The 21,798-nt window shown below is 40.8% G+C and overlaps 1 protein-coding gene across 4 annotated transcripts in view; it reads right to left on the bottom strand.

Annotated features, from left to right (window-relative positions):
* The window catches only part of PTPRD (protein tyrosine phosphatase receptor type D), a 376,490-nt gene that overhangs the window by 118,820 nt on the left and 235,872 nt on the right, over nt 1-21,798 (bottom strand). The window contains exons 11-18 of one of the 4 annotated variants that reach the window (XM_035140525.2): nt 21,375-21,680; nt 20,354-20,547; nt 16,888-16,914; nt 13,264-13,381; nt 10,121-10,708; nt 9,644-9,741; nt 8,653-8,912; nt 983-1,076 (exon numbers count right to left, since the gene is read on the bottom strand). In XM_035140525.2, coding sequence (XP_034996416.2) covers nt 983-1,076; nt 8,653-8,912; nt 9,644-9,741; nt 10,121-10,708; nt 13,264-13,381; nt 16,888-16,914; nt 20,354-20,547; nt 21,375-21,680 — 1,685 coding nt within the window. Of the gene's footprint in view, nt 1-982; nt 1,077-8,652; nt 8,913-9,643; nt 9,745-10,120; nt 10,709-13,263; nt 13,382-16,887; nt 16,915-20,353; nt 20,548-21,374; nt 21,681-21,798 lie in introns of all 4 variants that reach the window. The other 3 variants (XM_060268731.1, XM_035140530.2, XM_060268732.1) reach the window with 3 other exon arrangements.

Consider the following 21,798-nt stretch of genomic DNA (forward strand, 5'->3'; position numbering starts at 1 on the left):
AGTTCATCACAGGGAATTCATCCAAGGTTACTTTGCAAGTAGTTTAGTGTTGTTGGTGTCCACCTTTCACACAGATGTCCTTTCATTTTAGGTCCGAGAGCATATAAAAATGCAATATGAGAATCATAATTCGTTGTTCCCAAAATAATTGGGGATTTCCAAATTCAGTTGTGCCCAATTGAGTTTGAGTCTGAAGGTGTGTTATATAAAGTACTTCCGCACACAACTTCAGACAGGATTGCAATTTTCAAGTACAGAGTTTACTCGTCTCTCTATTAACTAATACACTTAAGACGAGAAGGTTTTTTTTAAAAAAAATTAAAAATCCAATCATTTCAAAATGCCATATGTGTCAAAATAATGGGATGTTTTGAAATTAATGGAGTAATTTGCCCACAAGCAAGATAGAAACTGACAGGTAAATATATGTTAATTAACAGCCCAGTTATTCGGTGAATATATGAGGTGCCTCACTCATTGTGCCTAATCTTGGAGCGTAGCAGAAAAAGAGCCTGAGACAGACATATACCAGCACAGGAGAATCAAGTAAAGAGAACTGAGAGGTAGGTCAAATGTTAAACTGCAGAGCAAATTGCAACTTAGCATGTGATTCAGCTTTGGCAAACACCCCATTAAACGAACCAGACCTTTATTGGAGTTCATATCAATGGTGATTAAGTTTTTGCTGACAACTCATTCCACCTACTGCATTATGTCTTATAATCAGCAAGGAATAAAATATTAATGCCAACAAAGATCAGACAGTGTGTGTGCCTCATTGCAACTTAATGTCTTTTAATTTAAGTAATTAGCTTTTTGTTTCTGTCCCCAGAGGCGAACTCCAATACAAAATGGTAAGATTTTTTCCCCCAAAAAAAGTCAAATTTGCTGACATGGGTACATTAATTGGACACAATCATTAAGGCTGCTTCTATCACAAGCAATTTTACAGGAAAAAAGAGCTAAAATAAGCACATGGTACCTCGTCTAATTCCATTTCGTCTGGGCTCTCTCGTGGTTTCATGAATTTTCCATCAGACTTCTTTATCAAAGGCACAATGACAATATAGTAACCTCTGCAAAGAAAACAAAACATAAAATGAGGCCTGCATAAAGGGAACAGTGTGTTTATATTACTTCTGTTTAAATGGTGCTCCCATGTGGAGTAATCTGTAAGAAAATCCTTTTTACTCTCCAGTAGAACCATCTCTGGGCATGAAAACTTCTCATCATCTGAAATGAATTGATATAACATGCAGATTTCCGGCATAAAGTTAATTCACAATTCTATGGGTTTAATCCCTTGAGCAGGGTTTCACTCTAACAGAAGGGAAGAAGGGTTTTTTTAAAAACCAATTCTCCTGAGAAATAGGGGACCTCCTGAAGTGTTGTAAGAAAGAATTGACTGGTTAAATTGCCTCCCCTCCTACCTCAAGGAGACAGTAGTCAGTGAGAGCTTCTTCCACCAGCAGAAGTAATTTCATTTGTGGAAAGGTGGATCTGGATCCAACCATACACATATCAAATTAATTTATCCAAAATATCAAATTAATTCAGAATTCTATATATATTATCCAAATATATAAAAGGCTCCACTCCACAGTTCTCTGATAAATGCAATAGAACTATTCATGAAATATCACCATGATTTTAGAAGATACATTTAATTGATGCTCTTAAATACTATGAATGTAGCCAAATAAATGAGATTCCAGTAAAAGTGCAGGGAACTCAAAGGTGTTATGTTCAAAGGGAAATTTACTTAAATAAAATATTACTCGCATGAACCTTTAATTTAGGGTGCAATCCTATGCACAGTTACTTGGAAGTAAATCCCACTGAAGTCATAGACCCTTGCTTCTGAGTAGACATGCATAGGATTGCACTGTTCAATATTTTAAGGTTTACAAAACAGTTTAAAGCAGACGGCATTTGTGAACTCCGAACACTGCAAAAATTAGACATGTGCTATCATACCGTTGGCCCTTTTTCAAACTTAGCTGGATGACAAGGACAGCAATTAAAGGAATGAAATACATTTAAAAAGACCTAAATAGGATTTGTTCTTTTACTCACTATCAGTGTAGGGATTGAAACTATGGATTACCAACCAAAACACCAGTCTATTCCAGTAATAATTACAACAAATTTGGATTAGAAAAAGGGAACGTCTCCAGGTCAGTTTTTTTTCTGATGCTTACTTTCTGAAGTATCAAGGCTGCAATCTTATACCCACTTATCCAGGATTAAGCCTCACCAAACATGCCAGGGTTTACTTCTGAGAAGACATGCATAGAATTGAATTGTGAGTGTTGCTGCTGAATTTTTCAAATGAATCGAATCGAATCTGGAGGCAAAAGGGCTTTGATGGAATTTAAAGGGGACCTGCAGATTTGTATTTTGTACTAATGTGCTCACAACATAGAGAGTGGTATAGAAATTTATTAAATAAAATAAATAAATACCCATAGCGGCCTAGAAGAATTCTACATCACCACGTAGCATGAACTCTGAGGACTCTCCTGGGGAGAAATGGGGTCCTCTGCTGCTGGCCTCAATTTTAACTGGGGCTGCCAGCAATGGCCAGCATTTTACTCCAGAATGCTCACCAGAGAGCCGCAATGCATTATGTTACAGCCTGGAACATGTTCTGGAACATTATAGAACTTTAAAGTGGGTGGATCAGGTCCGGATTTAGGTTTGATGAGTCCCTAAGCTACTGAAGGTAATGGGGCCCTTTATATGTCCAGCTGTCCTTTGTCAACAACAAATTGTTGCTGTTTTTTTGCGTTGAATATATGCTATATGGTAATTTATGGACCTAACAGGTAGCTAAAGCCACTTGCACATGTAGAATGTTGGCACCCTATATACAGAAATGAGCAAATCAGTGATATTTTAGGGAGCAAGCTAGGGGGAGAGGCCCATTACTTACATCATAGGAGCCTACACAACACACAAACACTGTTGCTGTATGTAAGTTTTACTTTATTAGTTATTTTATCTTATATTTTGGAAATGTACATCCAGTTTCCCCACCCCCCTTAAAATTATTTTGGGGCCCCCAAGAGAGTGGGGCCCCGAGCTATAGTTTGTTTAGTTTATACATAAATCCGGCACTGGTGGAAACATGGATCGTCCTCAATCTTTGCACGACCCAATATGAAAAGAAAAAAAAGTGGCCCCCAAATACATCCATTTTAATGCTGGCTATATTATGAACCTATTTTGTCCAAAGTAAAAGGAGCATGGTTTTAGGAAACAATGTTAAGCTATTGTCAAATGCAGGCAGCACAAATGTTTACATGTAGGTGGAACCATGGGGTCACGAAGAGTCGGACATGACTAAACGACTAAACAACAACATGAGAAAAAGGGAGGTGTCCACGCTTCAGTAGACTGTGTCTTCACTACTTAAAAAGCAGCTTGAAGAAGAAAAACCACTTTGGATATGCTTTGATATGCACTTTAATAGCTTTCTCCTTCTAAAAAGTATCTCATATCCATTATCTTTCTTCACCCCATATCAGCAGTTAACGTAGATGCATGAGAATTTTCGTTTCTTGGCAATGACTCGCTACAACCTGTTTTCAAACACCGCAGCAATTCACCTAATGGAACCGAAGCACTTGCAAAATCAATACACATAGGTAGCCAGGTCAGATTACGAAACTTTATCATTTTTCATCCTAGAAGTCATTAAGATTGCTTGCAACCTCTGCTCAGGCATTCCACACAGAGTAGACAAAGTTGTAAGTACAGGTTTAAATTACACATAAAAAAACCCGTGATGGCTTTTTAAGAGAAGCTTGGGAATTTAGTATACATTCCAACCATTTGCCTCCTTTATCCTAAAACTCAGCTTCAGAAAATGTCTCCTGGATCATGCAAAGATCTGCCCTCATAATGTGGCCAATAAATATTGCAAAGTGCTGACTTGACTGTTTAATGTTCTCAGTAATGCCGTTTTCAATTAGATAAGAAAATTGGGACTTGAAAACTAAAAGTAACACACTCTAAATAAAGCAGTACACACACTGATTTGGCTCTAGCCAAAATATCAACAAGTTAATAGATCTGACATTTACCATAGCTCTGATGTTCATATGCAAAGTCGACTATTAAGTGCAAACATTTCCTCATCTGAAATTAGTTACTGGTAGCTGCTTTCTACAGTGATTCAAATAGTTGCCATTGCAACTATCTTGTTTCTGCTTTCCAGTTTTCCCAAATTCAAAACTAGAGGGGAAAGTTCTTATATCTGTTGTCCTACATTTGATACGGAGATACAATGTTGTTCAGGCCTTGCAGATACAATAGTCTGGATTCAGAAGGCCTGGATTTTAAAACCCCATCGTTTCACAGGATAGCTTTAGCCAATTAATCTCCTCTCAGGCTCAGCTCTCTACTATAATAATTGAACAATGCACTAGCAGAAGTGCCAGAATGGCTCTGTAAATCAATTCATGAAGTCCCAAGCTTACTACCTCCCTGGCCCATCCAGGTAAATTGCAATGCTGCAGCAGTTCTGCCCCACTGTGAATTACTCTTGCAAATCACCCCCACATCCATACTTTTCACAGATTGTTAGTCAAAGGAGGACATCGGGCAGGGGTAAAGGAAGGAAGGAAGAAAAAGGTTTTATTCAGCTTTTAAGAGAGCAGAAAGCTGTTGTGTGTAGACCGTTAAGATGGATGCATATTGCTGGCTTAAATCCCTAAAGAAATTACTTGGCATTACATCCACTTGTGCAGCCCACCAAAGGATATTAATTCTATTTACAGAAACTGTTTTGCGCACTGGTAATAGTATCTATTGTCCACCTGTGAAATGAACCTATTGTGCCAAATGTTATTTTTTAATAAACTCCCTTAACACAACTGGAGACCCGTAGAGCATTCAGAAACACCGGTAGCTCATTCTAGACAGACAAAGGCATGTTCAGTTCACTGTTGTAAATCAAAATGTGACCCGATTCCTTTAAATATATATATAGGGTAAAAATGGGAATGGTAAATTTCCTGAACAAAATTAAAAAGAAGCATCTGTTGTTGAACAAACAAGAGGTCATTTTTTTAAAAAGCCTAACTGATTTCTTCCTTAACTTCTATATTTGGTCAGCATTCAGCAAACCTAAGGAGCAGGCAAAGAGCTTTTTTATTTCTGATCTGAGATTGTGTGTGTGTGAAAAGAAAAAGAGTAGTGAGTTCTGTGTGTCAACATATCTGGTACAGTGGTACATCTGATACAGCATGTACAGTGGTACCTTGGTTTACAAACTTAATCCGTTCCAGAAGTCCGTTCTTAAACCAAAGCATTCTTAAACCAAGGCGTGCTTTCCTACAGCAGCAGGGGACTCAATTTACAAATGGAACACACTCAACAGGAAGCGGAACATGTTCTTATTCCAAGGCAAAGTTCACAAACCAAAACACCTACTTCCGGGTTTGCAGCGTTCTTAATCCAAGTTGTTCATAAACTAAGCTGTTCTTAAACCAGGGTACCACTGTGCATGCAAGAATGTGCATATGTGGTGAATGTGTGCACACATATACATTGACTGTGCTCAAGGCTGGCATGTGGTCCTCAGTTTGGTGGCTGACTGTCAATGTAGCCCTCAGTCAGCCCTGGGTTAGCGAATAACTCAGAAAACCATCCTTCATAGTCATGATCATGGGAATGCAGAAGGGGGAATTAGGAACCCAAATAACCCAGGAAGAAATCGTGAAAAGGAATTGTATAATAATAATAATATTTATTATCTGTACCCCGCCCATCTGGCTGGGTTTCCCCAGCCATACTGGGTGGTTTCCAACAAAAAAAATAAAATACATTAAAATCTCACACATTAAAAACGTCCCTGAAAAGATATGCCCTGTCAGCTTTCTTGGCTGCCAACTAGGCCCCAATGTTGGGGGGGCATTTAAAGCAAGGTGAATGTATTATGTCTCAATTACCTTATTGTTCATTTCTCATTGCCACTCTGACATTCATCATCAGAGCATTGCCTAAAGACAATTCCTTCTAACGAAAAACAAGTACCATATTTTTCCATGTACTGTATAACACGCCCCCATGTATAAGACTTTCAATCATGCATTTCAGTACCTATATATATATATAATTATATAAAACAAGAGTAGACATTAACTAGCAGTCTGTAAGAAATGGGACCATTTCTTACAGACTGCTAGTTAATGTTTACTCTTGTTTTGTTTCAAGCATTCCGTTTTCAGAATATCTCACACATGCATTGCCATTCTCTCTGGGTCAGCCAGAGAAAAGATAGCTGGTTAGGCCTAGCATCCATACCTTGGATAGCTTAGCTGTATTCATGGTCAACCCTTAAAGCTGAACTCCAAGGAAAAAATCTTTTAAAAAATTAGTTGATTTTTATCCACCCTGGCTCCTATGGATATTTCTATAATTAAGTTTCTGCCTTTAAAATCATAATAAAGGAACTGCAGCCCAGGTCCTTCCTCTTTGGATCTTTGAGCCTACGTCAAATGTCATCTTTTCCCTCCCTGCTTGCCACCCTGCAAGAAAAGAGATGCTAGGAGTCAAGTCTGCCCAGAGTCAGGACAGACAGCTGTGCATTTGCCATTAACCAACATAGCTTCCTGAGAGCTCACCTTTAGAAAAAGCTGAGTTTACTCGGTGGTAATAGATGTTCAGGTGCATTTCTTATTTATCACCTTAGATATTGTGGCTAATCCCTTGTGAGCCACAGCACAAATTCAGCCCTGCTTCCAACATTTCCACAACTTATGAAAAAGGTTATTGTCTTCTCCGCAGATGCTAGCTACTCCTGTTTGTTGTCGTATTTCTATACGCTGACCCTTTCTGGTAATTACTTTTCTCCATAAATCATTCTGATGCTTTCCGTCTTCAGGCTTCCTTTTCTATTCTTTTCTACAAACTTTATCTTTACTTAGTTTAATAGCAATGGCTTCATCTTCCACACTTTAATCCTGTTAACACTCCAATGTAATATATTTTCATATTGCCTCATCCTGAATTCCTCAATTAGCAATAAAGAGAGGATCTTCCATTTACAAAGCTCATGGTATAAAATGTCACCTGAGAAAATCCAGGCTGTATCCCCAACAATATTTAACAACCTGCTCATTTTCCTCCCCATTTCCTTCGTCACACACATGGGAGTCTTATAGGAAGCAAGAATCACTGCGAACAGAGCAATAACACTTATTGATTGTACTGTGTTTCACGCTTTCCTAGCAACTCTTTATTGTCCATCGTTTTGAATCCCTATTGGCGCTTTGCTGTCAAGTCTTTAGTACTATCTTTGTTGTTTAATCTGCACAGAACCATTTAAGAAGCCTTGTAAACCATGTTCCAGGACTGTGAACAGAACACATAGCTGCCAAATTCATTTATTATGGGATCACTTTTTAGAGTTAAATCACAATGTGCTATTTTTGGAAATAAAAAAAAATCTGTTTTCTAAGCAATGTCTGTGATAAAAAGGTTTAAAAGGGAAGGCAAAGTAAACTGCCATTGCCCTATTAATTTGCACACGATGGGATTGGACTGCTAAACATAACTGACCCATCTTATGGTTTTGTCTTACAGTGTTTTAGCCAACCAAAGTTCCAGAGTTTATGTCTTTACTAGGACTAGAGCCACTTTGAGCAGTTCAATAAATGTGCAAAGGAAGTGCACGTCCCATTACGACTTCATTTATACTTCTGCTGTAGCCGACTAAGAACATACATCTCCCAGTGGAAGACAGAGCACAATCACTCCATCTTTGCACATGTGATCAAGCAGCATTATTCAAAGTAGCAGCAAAATCAACTCTGTGGGTACATCTTTTTACTAAGGCTGTTTTGTTGATAGGCTGCTGCTGGGAGAAAAAATTGGGACTGTGAAGTGCTATTTTTCTAGAAAAAGAGGTGCCAGTGGAAAGAGGAATGGCATGTAGATTATCTTCTCTCAACTCTTAAGGAATATGTTCATAATCTTTTCAGGTTTCCTCTACATCAGGCACGTCCAACAGGTAGATCATGATCACTAGCTCCGCCCAAAAAGCTCAACAACGTTGGCCCCTCCTAAGAAAAGCTCAGCATTTTTGCCCTGCACCCCTTAAAAATGGGCTTTCCTCCTCCCTAAAAAAGCTCAACAACTTGAACCCCCCCAAAAGGGGGGTAGATAACTGGCAGTTTTTAACTGTGAGTAGATTGCAGTTTCTTGGGAGTTGGCCACCCCTGCTCTACATTTACAAATATTTAGTAAATATTTAGGGAGCCGGCGTACAGCTTCCAGGTCATGTGGCCAGCATGACAAAGCTGCTTCTGGCGAACCAGAGCAGCGCCCGGAAACGCCGTTTACCTTCCTGCTTGGAGCGATACCTATTTATCTACTTGCACTTTGACGTGCTTTCGAACTGCTAGGAGGGCAGGAGCAGGGACCGAGCAACGGGAGCTCACCCCGTGGCGGGGATTCAAACCGCCGACCTTCTGATCGGCAAGCCCTAGGCTCAGTGGTTTAACCCACAGCGCCACCTGGATCCCATTCTGATAGGTTGACCTAAAACATGCAGTTCAAGGCTGCAACTACAGCAGCTCATGGTTTTAATGCAGTGAATCCAGTAAGTAATAAAGTACGAATGGCTTTTGACGTTTAACTCACTTTATAGTTTTGTTTGCAGGAACATCTGGTAGCTTCACTGTTACCATTCCGTCGACATTGGTCTTATCAATGAAGAGTGGTTGGGTTCGCAGTACATCTGGCGCTGTTTTTGCTGTTACCCTGTGCTGAAGACCTCCAGCGCTATTGCCTCTATTGGTCAGGACAAATGAATATGATGTCTCAGGCTTCAGGTTGGTGATAAGTTTCTGAGTGGCTCGGCCATCTACCTCAACTGCCATTTTCCCATCATCGTACAGGATCTAAATTAATGATATAATAATAATTTATTATTTATACCCCGTCCATCTGGCTGGGTTTCCCCAGCCACTCTGGGCGGCCTCCAACAGTACAGCATCAAACATTAAAAACTTCCCTAAACAGGGCCACCTTCAGTTGTCTTCTAAAAGTAAAATAGTTGCTTATTGCCTTGACATCTGCTGGGAGGGCATTCCACAGGGCGGGTGCCACTACTGAGAAGGCCCTCTGTCTGGTTCCCTGTAACTTGGCTTCTCATAGCGAGGGAACCGCCAGAAGGCCCTCGGTGCTGGATTTCAGTGGAGGGGGTGGAGACGCTCCTTCAGGTATACAGGACCGAGGCCGATTAGGGCTTTAAAGGACAGTACTAACACTTTGAATTGTGCTTGAAAATGTACTGGGAGCCAGTGTAGATCTCTCAGGACCGGTGTTATGTGGTCCCGGCGGCCATTCCCAGTCACTAGTCTAGCTGCCGCATTCTGGATTAATTAAGTGAGGGTTTTCATTTTTGTTAGCAACTTGTTCAGTAATTAAGGGAAAAAAGAATAAACCACATCAGCTGCATTTTACTGCTTTTGATCCAGCAATACTCAGGAAGATCGTAACGTTCTGTTTATCTTCTCTTGTCTGTAAGTATATGCCACAACTACCGCATGTATGATTCTTCAGAATTGCCTGAAAACTTCAGTTATTTGGGGGGACCTTAAAATAATGATTCCCAGCAGAAACAACTTACTTTGAAAGGCAGAGCAGAGTTGTAATTCTCTGGTATCTCCCAAGAGAGCAATACCGATGTCTTCATCACTGCTTTGACATGAAAATTTTTTGCAAACACTGCTGGAAAAGGAAAAAAAAAGCAATGTATTTAAAGTACATCTTGACCTCGGGATCCCATCCCATTTCCGACACTAAACACACTCAACAATTCTCCTACCTGCTTTTAAAAACCATATCCCATTCTTACAAATGGCAACTCAAAACGTTCTATTTCTCTTACCTGCAATTATTGCGTAGGTGTGAGCCAGACTTGCCTGATATAGGATAACTGAATACTAATGAATCCAAAACACGTAAGTTTCACATACTTTACCTCTGGTGTTAGTTGAAACTATTTATACGGTGGTTTGGTCAGTTTTAGTAACAGCTTCAAAAATATCGATATCCAAAGACCGAAATTCCTTTAAAAGAAAAGTCATAAGCAGACAAATCCTACCTTGATCCACAGGTAGTGTCCTGAACTGGACACTGGGACTATATGGACCAGGCCCTTTGCTTGTGTGTGCACGTATTTTTACATCATATGTGGTATCTGGTTTTAAGCCTGAAAGCGTCATAGGAATATCGGCAGGAACAACAGACATCTCCGTTTGGTGATGTGCCACATTGATATCCCTGTACTGCAGAGTGTATTTGGTGATAATACCATTTCTTTCCGATAGGACGGGCGGTTGCCAAGATAGCTGGACTGAAGTTGAAGTGGCACTTTCCGAGCGAAGGTTTTGAGGGAATCCGCTTGGCAGATCTTCTGGAATGGAAATTTCCTTTACCATCTCCTCCCCAAAGCCCACTTTATTTCTAGCTGAAAGCCTGAAGACATACGAAGTCCCCTTGTGAATATCTGTAGCGGTGTAGTGGTCGTCCTTGTCTGTGAAATCCCGCGTCGTAAAGGCATCTATGTCTTTGCGGCCAAACCTCAGGCGGTAGCCCTGCAGAGGACCGTATGTGTCAACAGGCGGGTGCCACTGAATTAGAGCTGTACTCATTTGGGTGTGGCTAATTACAAGCCGAGGTTTTCCTGGAACTGCAACACAAGGTGGCGTTAGCAAGCAAAGCGGGCGAATGAATCATTTCTAACAAACTTTATTCATGTATCTTGGAAAAAGTTATGTATGTGACGGACACACCATTTCCTCCTGTTCATCAAGTATTCATTCAGACACCACAACAAACTTAGGCACTTTGTCCTTCCTACCTCCTCTCCCTAGCTTCTAACTGGAGGGCTGGGGGAGATAAGAAGAGTGTATATTTCTACGAAGCCTAGTGACAGAATAGCTTTTACACACTGGGACATAGTTTCTAAGTGATTAATGGAAACAAGCTAAAACGAATCCCAGAAAACTCACATGTTGAGAAGGGGTGTACTTCAGCATACAGTTGGTCCAATGTTAAAGTTTAGCATCTCTAGGGGGAGCTGGAAAATATTTGTGTCTGAAACCTTTAAGAGATGCTGCCTTGGTGTAAGGTCAGAGTCATTATATGTTCGTTTGCTACATTACTATGATCTAATCCGATGGCAAATCTGCCCATTTCAGATCTCTGGGCATATATATTGTATAGTAAATTGCTTTTACTATTGTGGCAGCTATCCGGTTTAGGACAATTTAAAAAACACACACATTGATCTGTTTTGCCTAAATATATATAGCCACGTGATGTGAGACTTACTATTATTTCTTTGTGGCAGAAATAATAAATTGAAGATGACTCACATGCATTGTAAATCACTTGGTAAAATAAAAAGCAGATTAGAACATTTTGTCATATATCAGGCTTATTATAGTGGCTAGAATCCAGCAATAGGTCAACAAGTGATTAGGAAGTTCTTCTGAACAGGGACCACTGAAATTGAGTTGCACAACAGTACCACAATTGTGTTTTTAATTATGAATTTTGGAAGTAGCCTCACATTTCTGGAAAAGCTAATGACAGGAAGTTCAATTATCGTTGCTGTGAATGACAACATCACAATCTATATATTTAAAATAAAATAAATCCATCTACAGGAATTCCTTCTGCCCAGTGCTCAGCTTTTTCTGGCCCCACTTTTTTTTTTAAAAAAAAAAACACCTTTGTTCATCCAAAAGCTACACTCTCCATCCTCATTGGGGTCTTGTCACCAGTTTTATCTATTTGGTAAAATTGTTTTAGTATTTCAAATGTTCTATACACTTAGGCCTACTGGGGGCGTAGCCTGGGGGGCAGGGGGGCATAGCCCCAGGGGCATGAATCAGGTGCCCACATGCAGGCAACTGCAGTGTGGCGGTAGAGGGACTCAGGAGAGGTGGCAACTGCTTCACTCACGATATACCGCCAGGTGAAGTAGATATCACGCTCTAGCCCTCACACCAATACAATATCAATACATCACCCAGGCCTATTCTACATCTGCCAAGGGCTGCGGCGCTGGCTGGGGCCCCACCCCATAGGAGGCTCAGTGTGCCCCCCCCCATTTTTCTCCGGTGGAGTCGCTCCATCATTGAGGGCTGGGCTGGCACCCTCCTGTTAAGATTCCTACTCCGTGTTTGCAGTCATGAGATTGTTGTCCAGGGATCAAAACTAAGGGGATGGCAAGAGAGAGGGGAAGAGAGAGGGAAGGAAGGAGGGAGGGAGGGAAGAGAGAGAAGGAAGGAAAGAAGGAAGGAAGGAAGGAAGGAAGGAAGGAAGGAAGGAAGGAGAGAGAGAGAGAGAGAGAAGGGAGGGAAGGAGGGAGAGAGAGAGAGAGAGAGGGAAAAAAGGAAGAAAGAAAGGGGGGGAGGAAGGATGGAAGGAAGGAAGGATGGAGCTCCCGTCCACACACACCCCAGCTCAGGCTGCTCCTCCCCCCTCCCATGTTCCTGTCGCTGGCTGCAGCCGTGGAGGGGGCGGAAACAGCCCGATTTCCATAACCCACAGCGACTTTTCCCCTTCAGTTTTCGGAGGGAAAAAGTGTGGGTTATGGTCCGTAAAATACGGTATTTTATTATATTTTTGCTTCTGGGGGGCAGCTGCCCCCCTGCCCCTCGCTGGGTACGCCCATGTTGTTGTCTATCACATGATGGTGTATGTTTTCATTCCACAGTGTGGGAAGTGACGGAGACAGGATGTTTTGTATTACTGTGTTCCGTGAAGTAGGACTATTGTCCTTTGTTCTTTCTCTCTTTGCTGTCTGATGAGAAAGAGGAAGGAGCTAAGTCAGAATGCTCCGAGTGTATTATATGTAAATAAACGTAGATTAGCCAAAATGCTGTGCTACTGAGGTCTGCTACGCAAACTGCCAGTACTCTGCGGATCCCTAAGTGTGCTGATGCCTCTTGGTACCAGTTGCTGAAGAAAGCTTTTGAAGCTCCCGAACGATCAACCAGGAGGGAGAGAACTTGCCATTTGGGCATGTGTCTTTACCTGGGTCCTACACGAGAGTAGGACGATCCTAATACCTCCAAGCTTGGTGCACACACCTGCCCTGGGCACCAGAAACTGCTGCTACACCACTGAGGTATGCCATAGCCACCTCCCCAAACATTTTGAGTTTCAATTCGGAAAGCATCAAAGCACAAACTGCTGGTTGCAAGGAAATGAAAGGAATCTCAGTCTATTTACCTGCACCAGTAGTGGACACCAGTCTGGGTTTGCTTCGTGCTCCATCTCCTTTGGTCGTATAGGCCGTCACAGTGAGAGAATAGGTTGTCTCGGGCTGCAAACCTGCTATTATCATTTCCTAAAATGAAGTAAAACAAAAACCAGAATGTGCATTTAAACATATGCACTACTAAATCAAGATAGTTTTGCCTTGCAATTAGTTGCAACATATAACATTCAGCGCACATGGCTTTCGTGCTACCTGCAGCGATGGCAAGCTTTTGGTCGGACCAGAATAGTGGGTGAGGCCTTGCAATGCAACTGTATTTCACGTGTGTCAGCAATAAGCGTGAAGGCATTTCTGAGCAGCATGCCCCAAGTCGTTTTGTCAAGCAAAAGGCCAAAGGCTGAGTGCTGTTAACTGTACTAATGGAGGGGGGGGGAATCCTTTTGAAATTCACTCTGTGTAGAGTCTTATTCCTAGTGTAGTACAAATAAAGCGGGGAATGAGAATCAATTTGATTAAAGAATTTACTAGCCATTATTTAAAAAGTTGTGCTATCACTGGCTGTATACCTGAGAACCCTACTTGCACTCCAACTTCTAAAGCTGTTTTATACCGTGCTATTTTTCTAGAAAAAGAGAGTGAGAGAACTCACCATGAACACCTCCCTTGTTCTCTTAGAATGGCAATGGTGCCCCCCTGAGAGATGCCAGAACTGAGTTCCAGTGAGTTTCGGCTGGAAAAAGGCCTGATTTTATGTAATATATGAAGGTTGCATTCATATGCACTGTTCCCAGAAGTAAGCCCAACTACTTCCGAGTAAAGCATGCATAGGACTCCACTGCACTCTTGTAACCCACCTCACATATATAAGGAATGAAGTTCCATTGAAATCAGAGTGGCTTACTTCTGACAAAACATTCTGAGGCTTGTCCTCTAGCTACTATGAACATTTATTTAATGTAAGCCCAACTAAATGTAACAGGGATTTTATATATATATATATATATAAAAGTTAATATGCACAGGATTGTACATTAGAAAGCCTTTTTTTTACTGATTAAAAATAAAATACAGTGGTACCTCTGGATGTGAACAGGATCCGTTCCAGAGCCCCGTTCGCAACCAGAGCAGTGCGCACCTGGAACGCTGACTCTGCGCATGCTCGCCGCACGATTCTGCGCTTCTGCGCATGCACATGATGTCATTCGGTGTGTCTGCGCATGAGTGAATCACCAAACCCAGAAGTAACCCGTTCCGGTACCTCCGGGTTCAGCGCGTTTGTATCCCGTGGTGTACGCAACCCGTAGCGAACGTAACCAGAGGTATGACTGGATATACACTTTTATTAAAGTAGTGTTTATAAAGTGGCATTCAGTATAAGAGTAATTTGTTCTCTATAATCTGAAAGAGCCATTAAACATAATTTGAAAATTTGGTTTCAATGGAACAAGAGAAAATGGAAAAGGCATTTAGTATTGAATACAATGTGTTGTGGGTTTTTAAATAAACAAAAGGGGATGAAGATTAAAGCATGTTTGAAACTGGCTCTGAGGGCAGGTTGAGAAAGTTATAAATCAGTAACAATCAAATTGCTAATTACTGAGGAAAGGATCATAAAGTGAACAGAAGTGGGAACTAATGGCGTTTAATTTACAGACTAGGTATCAAGAGTATGATCCAGTCAAAATTAAGCCTTTTAAGTCCCACTGATTTCTATATATGTGCTTAACACGCTCCCACTGAAACCAATGGGACATAATTTGCAATGTAAGAAAGCATGTTCTTAGTTCTTTCTTACTTCCAATTAGTAAACCCTATATGCACTTTTTTCAACGCTAATAAAAATGGTGAAGTTGGGTTGCAAATGGCGTTTCATGTATGGATGGCAGAGTTTGCAAACAGATTTGTTATTAAACAGAATGGCTATAAAATGAATAGCTCAATAAACTCAGAGTGCCCTTGTGTGGAGACTTCCCATACATCAGTAGAGCTCTGGTTTATTCCTGATTCCACCTACCATGGACAGCACACTTGGCTGTTACCATCAGCAGAAGCCTCTTTTCTTCCCCTTAAACCCAGTTGTGTTGCTTATGTGCAAAGGGCTGAAAATAGGGATTTTTGGGTCATGTGACAATCACCTATATATCGACACTGTGTTCCCCCTAGGAGTAGATTGAGTCCTTTCTGTAAAAAGTATGACTTAGCCTCAGAAATACTGTACTTATCCGTCTATAAGATGCCCCCATATATGACACCCCCTATTTGGGGGGGACTCAAATTTAAGAAAATGGGAGGAGATGGCACAGAGTTGTTGAGCTTTTTTTGCGGAGGATTGCCCAGAGTTCTAGAGCTTTTTTTAGATGGGAATGCCAAAAATTGCTCACCCGCACGCATCGCGAAATCCGCCTCCTCCCATCTGCCCCATCGCCAGCAGAAGCTGCCAATCACCCACCCAACTCCCGAAGCGTCAGCCAATCAACACTACCCATTGATGCAGCAACCAATAACATGCACAATAGCCGCTGACATCCACAGCAGCAACCAATCAAACATCCACCCTATGCACTACCCATGTATAAGACGACCCCCACTTTTTAGCACAATGTTTAAAGAAAAAATATAGTCTTATACATGGAAAAGTACGGTAGGTTGTTTGAGATTTGTAAAACGCTCATGTATGTGTAGAATCTATGAGTGCAATCACCCAGTGAGATAACAACAACAAAATTGCCGTATTAACGGGTAATAAAAATGGGCTGAATAATATGCATCTGAAAAACGCAATCGAAGGTCTTCAGACTTGGGCATTCGGTCATTCTATGAATAACCCTATCAAGCATATGGATTTAATCCTATGGGACAACACATCTCTTCCCAGTTAAATGCTTTTTTTTCAAAGATTGAACATGGCAGACTGAATCAGAACAAATACTGAATTATCCACAAGAAAACAATGTGTGTGGATACTCAACATCAGTTCACTGACTGACGACATTTCATCAAATGGAGAGAGGAAACTAGAATGTAGATCCACCCTCAGTTTCAGGGGCTTCAGTTACAAGTGGGAGAGACAGTATGGGCAGGGGAAAGAGTACAGATAAATGGAGATGATGGAATCTTAGTTAATAATGATGGAAGTGATATCTGCAACAAAGCTGTTTAAACATCCCTGGCACACAGCCAGTACCAATGTATATTTTCACAAATATACATTTAATATGATGTATCAATAATGGAAATGGGCACCACGTTAGCTGGTAAAAAATAAATAAATAATTTTGTTTTATAACAAATCCTGAGTGCATTGGGACCTGAGGGTGCAAAGTTATCAAGCAAATGGGAATGATTACATGTTTTGTGTTATTTTAAGAATAGTTTACTGGAGCGCGCTGTGAGGTAAAGTTAGTGACAGTCACTGAACGGACGAGTATGCAAATTCAACACACTTAGGAAAAAACCAGCACTACGCCAAACCAAAAGGAAAGAAAAAAGAAGGCAGAAAAATCCAAATGCCGTAGATGATGAAATAAGATGTTAATCCATGCACATGTGCAAACAACCAAATGTTTGAAAAACAAAGATTAAAGCAGAGAAAAAGCCACCACACTTTTTTGATTGGCCAGTCAGTTTTTACTCACATGTTCAGTAGTATCATCATATTCCCACTAATTGAGAGTAAAGGATTTTGGGAAGAAAAACAGAAGAGATAAGGAGATATTTGTAGCCTGGCTGAGGCAACTTTATTCTTAGGACAGAAAAAAAGAATCATAAAAACTAGCTTGCAAAAAAATCAGCCTGGATTTAGCTCCTTAAAAAAGCAGCGAGACTTGTTGCCAAAATTGTAAATAAGTAACAGACTCTCCTCCTTCTAGGAAAGTAGAGATCCCAGTCTGGAGTGCTTTTATTATTTCATAGTAATGTTTCATGACTGCATTAATTTGAGCTGCTGATATGTAATGAAAGGCTACATTTTGTTTAATCACATGCTACTAAGCCATATTCATTTTCATTTCTATTTTACCTTGTCAAAATTAATTCAGTGCACCTGTTTAGATTAATAGAGGCAATTTATATGTACTTGAGACTTCATGTCAGTAATGAGACCCTATGACCAACAGCACATATTCTCTGCTCCTTCTATCATCTAAAAATGGAATCTGACTTTAGCCAGCCCCCCCCCCCTTGGCGGAAAAAAATGTTCAAGAAGGACACAACACGACCATATTGTTCTTCCTTTTAAAAAAAAACACATCATTGCAGATTCACAATGAAGCAAAGGCAGGAATAGTTTGTTCTAATGGTGCTAAAACATTGGTGAGAATAAGGAAAGGGGCTAGCACGTTCAGAAATCATTTAAGGAACACATCAGCAAAATAGAAGTGATTTATATCTCCACAGGGGGGAAAAGTTACTGTTCCTCCTTGAATATACTGTAGTTATCATAAATTGTTTCCATCTAAACTGTTTAGAGCATAATATCTGATGATTATGTCTATTGCCATGTTTTCATCCAGAATCAATCTTAAATGGAATACTTTTGTGGGATACATAGTTTATGATACCAGCACAAAGAATTTCAAGCTCATAAAGCACATAGAGATAATTAAAATCCTATATTTTTGAAGCTTCCTTAATGTGAACAAATCTATTCACTCAGAACATAAATTCTCTATTATCTGTTACAATTTGTGTGAGAGAAAAATAAGCAGTTTTACACTTTCACTACAACACACCAAGAATATCTGTAATGATATTGAATCTAGACATCACTTGTTAGTAGGTCAATTTTCATTTAAACCACAGTCCTCTGTGTTTAATGTATGTAATTGAGTTCAAAACCTATAATACCAAACTCTAGCTGATACTGCCCCTTGATCCAACCAAAATGATTTATTTCAACGGAAGGGATTTAAACAAACGCTTAGCTTTAATTATTTGAAATTAATGGGACTTAAAATGCTTAACTTCAGTTGGGCCTTGCTCACTGAGGTAGTGACAAATTAATGCAACAACAGGACCCAGATAAAATAAAAAATTCCTACTGATGCAATTCCTGGAAACAGGTTAGAACAGGCACCCCCAAACTTCGGCCCTCCAGATGTTTTGGACTACAATTCCCATCTTCCCTGACCACTGGTCCTGTTAGCGAGGGATCATGGGAGTTGTAGGCCAAAACATCTGGAGGGCCGCAGTTTGGGGATGCCTGGGTTAGAATATTCCTGCCAGTCACAGGAAAAATACATGAAATGTTAACTAATAGTCATGCATTGAGAAACATCTTATTTCCCTTTGTATCACATGAATGTAAAATAAGAGGAAAGTAGATGCAATTTATCATGCTTATCAAATACACAACAGATATAGTTCCCAGTCTAAAAATCCTTTATGTGAGGCTATCCCACCCAAATGGGGAACTGGCACTGTCTCTTCTGTTAGTACCAAAGTCAATGGAAGCACTGAAAGTTCAAAATCTGCATTTCAGGTGCAACTGCACATCTTTAGAAATGGTGGTTTCACCCCAATGCAGTGTGACTACTTCATACAGATTGCTGCAGATCCAGAATGGTGAATTATTTATAGGAATATAATCAAGTTTCAGAGGTAGGTAAAAATAAACGCAAAGGACCCCTGGATGGTTAAATCCAGTCAAAGGTGACTATGGGGTTGCGGCGCTCATCTCGTTTTCAGGCCAAGGGAGCCGGTGTTTGTCCACAGACAGCTTTCCGGGTCATGTGGCCAGCAGGACTAAACCTCTTCTGGTGCAATGGGACACCGTGATGGAAGCCAGAGTGCATAGAAATGCTGTTTACCTTCCTGCCACATTTATCTATCTACTCGCAGTGGCGTGCTTTCGAGCTGCTAGGTTGGCAGGAGCTGGGACAGAGCAATGGGAGCTCACCCTGTTATGGGGATTTGAACCGCCAAGAAGCTCAGTGGTTTAGACCACAGCGCCACCCACAGTTTAGTTGCTTAGAGCATGGTGCTGATAATGCCAAGGCTGTAGGTTCGATCCCTCTATGGGGAAATGCACATTCCTGCTTTGCAGGGGGTTGGATTAGATCAGGCATCCCCAAACTTTGGCCCTCCAGATGTTTTGGACTACAATTCCCATCTTCCCTGACCACTGGTCCTGTTAGCTAGGGATCATGGGAGTTGTAGGCCAAAACATCTGGAGGACCGCAGTTTGGGGATGCCTGGATTAGATGGTCCTCAGCATCCTTTCTAACTCTATGATTCTATGAATTCTATAAATGCCTGTTGGCTTCTGAAATATTCAGGGCACTCTGTGGCAATAACCTATTGCAGGGGTGGCCAACTCCCAAGACACTACGATCTACTCACAGAGTTAAAAACTGCCAGTGATCTACCCCCTTTTGGGGGTTCAAGTTGTTGGGCTTTTTTTAGGGAGGAGGAAAGCCCATTTTTAAGGGGTGCAGGGCAAAAATGCTGAGCTTTTCTTTGGGGGGGGCAATGTTGTTGAGCTTATTTGGGGGGAGCCAGTGATCTACCAGTGATCTACCAGAGACTTCCAGTGATCTATCGGTAGATCACGATCTACCTGTTGGACGTGCCTGACCTATTGGTTTGCGGTTCAAAATAGAAGACATAATTATACAGTGGTGCCTCGCTAGACGAATGCCCTGTAAGATGAATTTTTCGCTTAACGAAAAGATCTTTCAAGCGGAGGTTGCCTCGCAAGACGAATTCATTTTGTGAAAAAATTAGTCTAGCGCAGACATCCCCAAACTGCGGCCCTCCAGATGTTTTGGCCTACAACTCCCATGATCCCTAGCTAACAGGACCAGTGGTCGGGAAAGATGGGAATTGTAGTCCAAAACATCTGGACGGCCGAAGTTTGGGGGTGCCTGGTCTAGCGAATCATGGTTTCCCATAGGAATGCATTGAAATTCAATTAATGCGTTCCTATGCGCAAAAAATAAAAATAAAATTCCAATGCATTCCTATGGGATTCGCTAGACGAATTTTTCGCAAAACGAATTGACTCACAGAACGAATTAAATTTGTCTAGCGAGGCACCACTGTACTACTAAATACAACATTATCGTTTTTTGTTATGTGAATTGACAGAATATGTTTAATTACCTGTGCATCAGCCAACATGATATCCTTCAGCATGGGTTGCCCCCTGGGCTCTCCGTTTTCCATTTTCACATAATGCACCTGGTACCCTCGGATTTGACCATGCTGCTTATTGGGCACTGGTGAACGCCACAACACTTTAACAGCTGTAGAGTTGACAGCCTCTACCTCGACTTTGCGAGGAGGACCACTAGGAACTGGAACACATCAGTGGATAAAAGAAGAATTACAGGTACTTGTCCAAAACAACCAGTGTCTTTTTTTTTCTTGTCTTTTTCCTTTTCTTTTTTAAAGTGCAGACCCACTAATCCTTCCTCGAAGAATACAAATGAAATCACCCAACAATTCTGCTCTACAATTTCAGTGAAAAGATCAAAAACCATGACTGATGCAAAAATGGAAGAAAAAAGAGTATTAGAGGAATAGAAAAAACATGTAAAAACGCACAAAAGCCAAGGAAGATGCTTTGAGACTCAAAGCATTGAAGTACAAAGAAGTAATTTAGTAATCAAAATAATAAAAACCAAGAAGACTTTTAAAATGTTGCTTGTTTTCTGATTTTGTTTATTTTTTATTTTTTAAGTGGAGGGAAAAAAGATAAGGGGAAGGGGTGCAATCTTCAGTGTTCAGATATGAAAGAGGGTCAGCATCCAAAATATTTTTTTTAAAAAGGGAGCAGCATCAGTTTTCCAAAAGAGAAACGCTTTAAGGGTTACTCTTAAAGAAAGAGCAAAAATCAGAAGAGCGAAAAAGTAAGAAAGAAAAGGAGGGGGGAATCTTCAAATAGAAGAAAAATATACATGCTTACAAGGGGCAAAACTTTATAAAGTGTGATTCTTCTGCGCATATATTTCAAAGCAAAAACAAAACAAATGCAAATGCAAGCATTTGTGTTTAAAATATTTCGTAAAACTCATCATGGGTCAAAAAAGATGAGCAGAGGGGGGAAACGGAATAATCTTAGACCATACAAAGACAGCAGATTGAGAGAGAGAGTCAAACTGACGTGTTGGATGAAACATACCATCTTCATCTGTTCGGATCAACACAGATTCACTCTCTGGGCCAGGTCCAACATCAGTGTGGGCTGTCACAGAAATCCGATATTCAGTCCATTTTTCCAACTGTTCCAAAAGGTACTGTGATGTGTCCGGAGCAATTCCCAAAATTTCGTGGGGCTTGTCATCTTCTCCATCAATTCCAGTGTACTTGATGGAGTAGAAAGTGATAATTCCATTCTGTTTTTCCACTGGCGGAGGCTGCCAACTTACCAAAATACTAGTGGAGCTGGGGCTGTTGCAACTAATGTCTTGAGGAGGAGCTGATGGCTCTAATTTCAGTAGTGGGTTAAAGGAGGATTTGAGTGTGAAAGAACAGAAGTGGTTTGAAGGAAAAGGAAAAGGAATGAACAAAAGGAAAAGAAAAAAAGAAAATAAATAACGAAGGGA

Source organism: Zootoca vivipara, chromosome 16 (genome assembly GCF_963506605.1).
Source record: "Zootoca vivipara chromosome 16, rZooViv1.1, whole genome shotgun sequence".
Classification (NCBI taxonomy): domain Eukaryota; kingdom Metazoa; phylum Chordata; class Lepidosauria; order Squamata; family Lacertidae; genus Zootoca; species Zootoca vivipara.